Genomic DNA, 9555 nt, shown 5'->3' on the forward strand with positions numbered 1-9555 from the left:
ACAACAAAAAGATCACTGTACAGAGCAGGGGTAAGACTCACATTCTGGATGTAAAGCTTAAAGGGGAGTCTATTCCCATTGTATCAGCTTCTGCTATTACTTCTGTAATAAAAAAGCATCTTTCTGCGTACTTGGTTTTTGCACGTGAAGTGTCAGATTGTGATGAATCAAATTTATCTGTGCTAGATAAAGAAAGGTCAATGTTTTTACAACAGTATAGTGACTGTTTTTCCGATTCATTACCGTCTCAATTACCGCCAGAGAGACCCGAGGACCATGCGATAGATTTGGTGCCAGGAAATAGCCCACCAAATAAGGCTCCGTACAGGGTTAGTGCGGCTCAGCAGAAAGAGATAATGGGCCAAGTACAGGAGCTGTTAGAAAAGGGGCTGATTCAGCCCAGTTCATCTCCGTTCTGTTCTCCAATGTTGTTGGTGCAGAAAAAGGATGGCTCATGGCGTATGTGCATCGACTACCGTGCACTGAACAAGAATACCATCAAGAATAGGTTCCCTATACCTAGAATTGATGATATTCTGGACAAATTAGGAGCAGCAGCTATGTTTAGCAGGATAGATATAAAGAGTGGGTACCATCAGATCCGCATTAGATCAGAGGATGTGCACAACACTGCTTTTAGAACAACGTTTGGCCTTTACGAAGTTTTAGTGATGCCCTTTGGTCTCACAAATGCTACTGCTACGTTCAATCGGATGATGGACAGAATTTTCCATCCACACCAGCAGTTTGTTGGTACATTCTTTGATGACATGATAGTCTACTCAAAGAATGAAGAGGAGCATAGGCATCACTTGGCCATTGTGTTCAAAGAGCTACGTAGTCATAGGTTGCTCATCAATGCAAAGAAAAGTGAGTTTTTTTTGGAAGAGATTCACTTTCTGGGACACATTATCTCAAAGGATGGTGTCAGAATGGATCCTGCAAAAGTTGAAGCGATGAAGTCATGGCCAGATTTGAAGACGGTGCACGATGTCCGAAGTTTCTTGGGACTATGCTCCTATTACAGAAGGTTTATCCGAAATTTTGCTGAGATTGCTTCACCTTTACATGCTCTTCAAAAGAAGGAAGTCACCTTTAGATGCACACAGAAAGAGATTTCAACTTTTAATCTCTTAAAGGAAAAGATGACTTCAGATCCAGTCATTGTGTTGCCAGATCTTAGGAAGTCATTTGTGGTCCAGTGTGACGCCTGTGGTAGTAGCATTGGTGCAGTGCTAATGCAAGATGGCAGGGTAGTAGCCTATGAGAGTAGAATCTTGCAAGGGCCAGAAAAGACTATGCAAGTATATGAAAAAGAACTGCAGGCCGTGATTCATGTTCTCTTAAGTTGGAAACACTACTTGCTAGGTGCAGACTTTGTTGTCCAAACGGACCATCAGACCTTGCGATACTTCTTGACACAGGCAAAGTTATCTGAGAAGCATATGCGATGGGCAAATATCTTGTCCATGTTCCACTTTCAGATTGTGCATGTGGAAGGCAAGAAGAACGTTGTGGCTGATGCCTTGTCAAGGAAGCCACAAATTTCAGCTATGTCAATTCCTTATCATCATGAACTTGATGATATGATAGAACAATATGCAAATGATAAAGATTTTGCAAGGGTCTTCGAGCAACTAATAGATGGACAACGTCATGAACACTATCTTCTCAAAGATGGGTTCATGATGATGCATGGCAGATTGTGTGTCACAAAGCCATTGCGACGCAAAGTTATAGAACAGACTCATGTCCCACCGTATGCAGGGCTACGTGGCATCGATGCTACAGTTAAAGCGGTTGAGACATTCTTCTATTGGCCTACATTGACAAGAGATGTGGATGCCTTTGTGCGAGAATGCCTAATTTGCCAGAACGTCAAGTTTGACAGGCAAAAGGCACCAGGGTTATTGCAACCACTACCTATTCCAGATAAACCATGGGAAAGTATTGCTATGGATTTTATCTTTGATCTTCCGAGAACGCAGACAGGAAACGATGGTATTTGGACCATCATTTGCAGGTTCAGCAAGCAGGCTCATTTTATTCCTGTCAGGAAGAAGATAAAGCCAGATCAGATGGCACGCTTCTTTATGAGCAATATTTTCAAGTATCATGGCATGCCACAGTCGATTGTTAGCGACCGTGATCCACGCATGACAAGTTTGTTCTGGAGAGACTTGTTTGAGAATATGGACACAACGCTCAAATTCTCTTCGTCATTTCATCCTCAAACAGATGGGCAGTCATAAGAGGCAAATTCTATTGTCCTAGATCTGCTGAAGTGCTACGTGTCAGAGCATAAAGGAAAGTGGGAGCAGTATTTGCCATTGGTGGAGTATGCATACAATAATACAGTGCATTCATCAACTGGCAAGGCACCTTTTGAGATAGTTGAAGGTGACAAGAAAGTTCCTCCCATACTGCATACAAAGGACAAGATATTTGAAGTAGATAGGTATGTTCAGGACATGGATGAAATGTACAAGAAGGTCAAAGTGGCTTTAGAAAAGACTCAGGCAAAGCAAAAGAAAGGAGCTGATCGTCACCGTCGTGAAGTGGTATATTCACTTGGTGATTGGGTGCTTTTACGCTTTGAAAAGGCAAGGTTAACGAAGATGAAGGGCAAGGAAAGACTGTTTCCAAAGCTCAGCGTTCGTTACTATGGGCCTTTTCAAGTGTGCGACATAATCAGTGATGTTGCATATAGGCTGAAATTGCCTGAGAGTTGGAAGATTCACAATGCGTTTCACGTGAGTCTTCTCAGACCATATGTGGGTGAGGTGCCAAAGGATATGCCAGCTGAAGATCAGCCGGAAGTCGAGAAACTTGACGAGATCTTTGTTCCGGAACAGATTTTGGCACATAAAGAAAGAAAGTGAAAGGCAAGGTTGCTAGGCGTTACTTGGTGAAGTTCAGAAACTATCCACCAATGGATGCTAAGTGGATGGAAGAAGGTGAACTTGCAGAGTCACCGACTGTGTTATCACTTTACCTTGAAGCCTTCGATTTGCAACCTACCTTGACCCCTTGAGTTTCAAAGCTACATGGATTGTCAGTGTGACAATGGCTTCTGAAACAAATGATGTACATGGTATTTAAAGTGAGCTCAAATGAAATACCTGTTACATGAATGTTAGAGCTGTACAGATTGTTAGTGACTCAAAGCAATGGCAGAGTGCGAAGCTACCACTATGTCATTGGGACAAGGTTCACACGCAGGCAATACATGTGTCGACAAGGTGATGAATACATGAGGGTTGACAATGAGCATGTATGTGTCGTATATGTGTCGACAGGTGTTGAATACATCAGTGTTGACTATGAGCATGTACGACATAGATGCAAACGAGGACGTTTGAGATTTCAAGAGGGGGGTATGTTACCAGCGTGTGACTACTATCTATCCTTTTTGTTGATTTCTTTCTTATTATTTATTTACTTTCACTTTTTGGAAACACCCCTCGGGAAATCTAACTGCCCTGCATTGCATAGCTAGTGTGGAACTGTCCAGAGGGAGTCCAGGCTTGAGGGCAAGAGAGCACTAAGGTTGGACAAGGACTATGGTTAGCCAAAGTGAGGTCATTGACTAGTCAAAGTGGAATCCTTTGCTATAGAGGCTACATTTCAGTTTTGGGTGTGGCTGCAATGTACAAAGGGGGTCAGATGACCTAGAAAGATACAATGGCAGCATCTCCTAAAATTTAGGGAACTGCTATTTTGGGACTTGAAAATGTGTTTGCGTCATTACCTCCGGAATGACAAGGAGAACATTTTCTTACTCTGCCATGAAGTCAACTGGGCAACCGGTTGGGAGATTTTTAGGCGGCAACCCCGAAACGGGAAACTGCTTGTAAATGCGCCAAGTGGCACATTCTGGTGCACTTTCCTCATGCAGGAGAAGGTGGTGCTGAATTTTAAGCTGGGAGGCTCATTTTCAGATTTGGTCACAGGTTAAGAGCTATGGAGTGCTTCCATTCCCTCCTATGTACAGTGCGGTGCCAGGAGTGATGCCCTACACGCTACGCACTGCCCTCTCTCTCCCCTATGGCAGTATGTTATGCCCCACTAGTGGGATTTTCAATTGACCAATGTACAATTGTGTGGGTTCATGCGCGATTCCCGAGGCAAGAGCCTCTTGCACAGGTAATGGATTAGCTAGCGGCTAATCCCCCGCAGATATAGGTGAATTCGGAGAGGTTTCACGCTAGAAATCTCGTCTGATTCAAAGGGCAAGTAGTCCTACAGGTGCGGGAGCTCGAGGACTTGCTACGGATGCGACCGGCACGCGAAACGGAGCCCGAAACAGTAAATTACATCCTGCTGTGTATTTTTGCAGGTTTAGGGTTTTGGCCCTAAACGATCCCTAATACCCTCGGGAGGTTCAGGGACGCTATGGGACCGCTGTACAGGTGATGTGGCGCATTTTCGGGGCTGAAAACAGAGAATTCAGCGTGCTGTAGATTCTGGCCAGGTTTTGCAAAGTGCCCGTATGCATCGGGAAAATCATTCAATGCGTGGGAATACTGAATGTGAAGGATCCTAGTACAGTTATGTTGCCGAAATCGGGCCGGAACAGTTGGAATTCAGCCAAGTTTGTGCGGGGCAGCTCGTAGGGAACCACAACGTTTATTCCCTCTTATAAACAATAAAGAAATACCGAAAGGGGCGCCTACGTTAGGGGCCAATCTGGTGTCGGTCTACTCATACAGGTGCAATCTAGCAGCCTCTATCCCTCTCCCCTTTGTTGTGTCTTGAAAGTACAGGTAAAGTGGGCGACAAATTAAATGGGTGAAAGCAAATAAGGTTTAAGTCTAAAGTCTATCGCCCTTTTTGGATTCAACAGGCCGGTTTCACCCGACCTTGAACTTTTTAGCCACTTTCACCCTTACTTCATGGCGCATCGGGTGCGCTCTCGTCTTCACCGCTCTGTCTTAGAAGGCATAAGCCACAAGGAACCCAAGACATGGCGTTCATGGATTTAGCAGAATACTTGCAGTTTCTCCTCGACGAGCCTCGCGACATTCTTTCGTGGGATCCTCAACAGAATCTTGTGATGCTACAAAGTTTTCAACAGTTTTTTAATTACATGTTACCCCCTTTGATGCCCTAGGTGGTACCTCCTGCTCCGGCACCAGAAAGTACGAGAGCGTCCAACCGGCAACCTTCCCAGTCGTCTGTTCCGATCGGGGGAGTCTTCAGGAATATGGTACAGCCATGTGACCTTGATCCTGTGCAATCGCCTTTGCCGCCGCCGTTGCCCCCACCTCCCCCCCCACCACCTCCACCAGGCTACAATGGTTGACGCCCATATGTATACCCTTATTATCCGTACCCGGGATACGCGCCCAACCAACCGAAAGATTTCAAGGATGGCGGCACGACAGTCAAATTTTTCACTTTTTCCAGGGTGAGATCGGAAGAAAGCATTGAGTTCCTACAACAATTTGACAACATCTATGCTCTTGGGCTAACCCTCAAGGCTCAAGCTCTCTCTCTGTTGGTCTCAACTTTCAAGAGGTGAAGCCTCTCTCTCAAGCTCTCACGGAATCAAGCCTCTCTCTCTCTCTCTCTCTCTCTCTCTCTCTCAAACCCTCAAAGATCAAGCTCTCTATCATTCACGGTGGATAATTCATGGCCTCTTCTTCTCGTACAACCCCCTCTGTTCATGCGGGCAACACTCAAAAGGCGAAGGGATGGTCGTGGTGGGATGAAGTGACCTCGGAGGGCACCTTGTCAACGGCGGGAGGTTCTTGTGCATGGGCATGCAAGCTATGCTCTTACACGCGGAAAGGGGGGCATGACAAAGTGAGGGCACACTTTCTTGGAGTGCCGGGACATGAGGTGAAATTTTGCACCAACGTAACCATCGAGAAGAGGAAGGAGCTCAAGGAAAAGGATCGCGGGTTCTTCTCATTGTGGCATGCAAGATTTGGCCACTTGAACTACGGACAGCAGGGAGTCTCTTGTGGAGGGATTGCTCATTGTTGCATTCAGTCTGGTGTTTGCAACGCTTGTTAGTTGGGCAAGCAACACAAAGAGGTCTTTCCGAAGCAGGCCTAGAATCGAGCTTTGAAGCCCCTTGCGCTCATTCATGTGGGCCGGGTGATTAGAGGAGTGACGCTTTCTTCTATATTTCAAGCAGGAAGCTGCTCAGCCGTCGCTGATCTCTGGACTCCATCAGCTCTGAGAGTGTGGGTGCATCATGGTAAATCTCTAGGGTTAGTACAACCTTTCTAGGTCAGTCATGAGAAACCTTCCATAAATTCAGTACAGGTTAGCCAAAGACAAAGAAACAAATGAGTATCAAATGTACCGATTGACGCAGGGTCCAGAGTCATTTCACTACCCTCTTCTCAGGAGCTAGGCGTTCATGCAGACATGCTTCATTATCCTTTGCCTTGTTAGGCCGAAGGAAGTTTCTTGAATTTTTCTTGTATCTACTGCTGTAAGTAGCCCAAAGTGTCTGCAAAATCTTCATCCTCGGCACACATATCTCTGGTAAAATTAGAGTAGTGTGTGATATTCCAAAGTTTGGGGAAACACTATTATCTCTTCCTTCACGTTTCAAAAATTCTAGTGTAACTGAGATGGCAAATTGGCCCATTTCATCTGCATGGGCGACAATATGCTGTGTGCAGAAGAAGTATCTAAAGGTTTGATTTTGTTTTGACATAACACTAGTCCCCAGAAAGTAATGCTTCTTGGCATGGACAAGCAACTCCATTAATAATTTGTCTAAGTCTTTTTGGCATTTGCAAGACACTGGTCTTTGAACTTGCATTAAAACAGGCCTGCTATGAAAATTGCATCACAATGCTCCACAAAATCCCTTGGAATTGCTGCTTGCATCGGCTCTTTGGAAGTGGGATGTTTTTTTTCTCCCCTCTTCAAGATGCTTCTCTGCTTGCAAAATCATGTATAGGGTGGGCCATGTGTGCGAGGAGGGTTGAGTGTACTCTAAGCCATTGCAACAAGGAACTGTTCACCTGCTAGTCAACCATAAAAGTTAGAGGAGATGATGAAAATGTTGTGGCCAGCTCACGATCGTTGTGGTTAAAAATTAAGCAAAAGTGGTCAGGATGAGATCCATTTAGAGTAGTCTCTTGACATTTGAGCTAGCTTTAAAGTGCAGACTTGTCGACTCATATTGTTGTTGATTGTGTCTTGATGCTGTTGCCAATGGGTAGTGCATAACATGCCCAAAGTTTTGTCTGAGCTTGGCTCGAACTTAATCTTGATTGGCATGCTTTATGTGCTACTGGGGTCTACATTATTATTTGATCAAGGGGCTTTTAAGCCTCACCATTGTATTCATACTTGGCTTTTTGTAGGTCTCAAAGCGTTTGGAGACTGTTGGACGCCACATGAAACGTGTGGGCACGCTTAGTTTCTGGGGTCAACTCGTTTGTACAGTTGTTTCTGCCGTGATACTAGCATTTTCAGTGGTGATTAGTGGAACACCTACTGCTCAAGCAACCTTCTATTTGACAGCCGGAGGCATAACAGCAGCCTTTATCTCTGTGTTCTGGGCATATGGCTACATTCGTTTGTCGAATAAATTGCGCTCTACTGTACACGCGCTAAGCAAGGTGTGTATATGTTCTGCTATGTTTTACAGAGACCCGAAAGTAATGTTTATGACGACAAAATGGCTGAATTTTCTGGGCTGTACATGTGGGCAACAGGCTCCTCCGCGTGCAGATGTGGTGAATCAACTGAAGAATGGTGTTATTATCAATTTTTTGGGGATGGGCCTGACATTATTAGGCATGGAGGCTACTGTGGGTGCGCTTGTGGCGAAGTCTCTTCTATCCACAGCGGGTCCTACTTTCCAAGGAATGCCTGCTGGCTATAGCCCTGTATTGGCATTGGACGTTTTCTTGGTCCAGGTTGGTTTGCTTGTTTTTGCCTGACCATTTGCCATAGAGAACAGATGTACCAATTGTTGTTGTTTTCTTGACAGGCGTCAGCAAATACAGTGGTGTCACACTTCTTGGGTCTGGTCTCTTCCTTGGAACTGCTTCGGGCTGTAAATAAGTCGCCACCTCCCGAGAGTGTGCTAAAGCCTGCCTAACAGCTTCTCGCCATCATGGGCAACCTGTCAAGTTTTCTTTGTAAGTAGAATCATGTAAGTTGTTTATCTTCTGTGCGTTCAAGAGCATGCAATGGAAATGAGTTGCGTTCGCCAGAGTGACAAGACAGCAACCGCTCAGAGTCATACGAGAGCATTCAGGATAACCTTTACTCCTTTCTCAAGTTCGAATTTGCTGCAGTAAAAAATCCATTTTGTTGTCAAATAGCTGGTCTTCATATGACTACAGAGTTTTGCAGGTGTGGATGTCCCATTTTGAGAAGTTTTGCTTTGAAATGTAATCATGTAAGAGTGTTTCTCGGCTCCAGTTTTCTATGCTTTGACATTACCGAGGCATTCTGATGTTTTTAAACTTTTGAGGTTGGAGCAATGTGTCAAATTGGAAAATGATGATGTTGCGTTCAAATTAATAGCAAGTTCTTACTGTCTGAACACGTATCACGAATTGAATACATTTGTTGCAGCATAGACTAGGAATGGAGGGCAAGGAGATGCAAGCATTATCTTGATCCATTTTATATCAATGATGATGTGCACATATTCGCCTCGTAGACCTCTCTCTCTCTCTCTCTCTCTCTCTCTCTCTCTCTCTCACACACACACACACACACACACACACACACACACACACACACACACACACACGCACGCATGCACGCACGCACATGCGCATGCGTGCACGCGCGCGCACACACACACACACACACACACACACACACACACACACACACACACACACACACACACACACACACACACACACACACACACACACACACACACACACACACACACACACACACACACACCATTCTCCATTAACATATCAACCGCGCTTTACTAGTCTCAGCTAAATAGGATCGCCTTGTGATACCTTCTCCACATTGCACCTTTCAGTTTAACCTTCCCTTTTGCCGATGAAGTCCTTGTGACAAGAGCTTTGCCACGATGAAGCTTGGGGATGCTCCATCCTTTGGTGGCTTCTGACTCTGATCGAGTGTAAGGTTAAAGCACTTTTGTTTCCTAATGCTACGAAAACGAAAACTGGCAGTTCCTCATTACTCGAATTTCCAAATATGGGAATCTTGTAAGTTTTATGCAAGAGAATTGATTATATTAGAGATTATGCCATCACAACTTTGTGAAGAATACATCTGATTGTATGTAGGAGGTAATTGGCTTTTCAAGCAAATAATGAATATGTAGAAGGTCTTGACCTGTATTCTTTAGATAAAAAGAAAACAACCTTAGCTCTGATCATAAGTTTGATGAAAACTAAAAACTTCTCATGTTTTGGCTCTAAAAGATAGATGTAAAGTTTTCCTTTTTTGTACTTGGACGTGGCATCAAGTTCTGGCTCTTGCTCTGAATGTGTAGTCTTGATAAGGCTGAATGGTAGTTGTATTTTTCCATCTTTAATGTTCTCATTCTCTCTCAATGGTGCTTTCTAGGGTCATGTA

At 44.5% G+C, this 9555-nt stretch overlaps 1 protein-coding gene across 1 annotated transcript in view; it reads left to right on the forward strand.

Moving 5' to 3' along the window:
- LOC147447664 (protein TIC 21, chloroplastic-like) overlaps positions 1-8501 on the forward strand; it is a 74611-nt gene extending 66110 nt beyond the window's left edge. The window contains exons 2-4 of the mRNA XM_086524379.1: positions 7335-7592; positions 7689-7892; positions 7967-8501. Of these exons, the coding sequence (XP_086380505.1) occupies positions 7335-7592; positions 7689-7892; positions 7967-8077 (573 nt within the window). The 3' untranslated portion in view covers positions 8078-8501. The remainder of the gene's footprint in view (positions 1-7334; positions 7593-7688; positions 7893-7966) is intronic.
- Positions 8502-9555: the final 1054 nt, after the last annotated feature.

This window comes from Adiantum capillus-veneris, chromosome 11 (assembly GCF_014529385.1).
Source record: "Adiantum capillus-veneris isolate H3 chromosome 11, ASM1452938v2, whole genome shotgun sequence".
NCBI lineage: Eukaryota > Viridiplantae > Streptophyta > Polypodiopsida > Polypodiales > Pteridaceae > Adiantum > Adiantum capillus-veneris.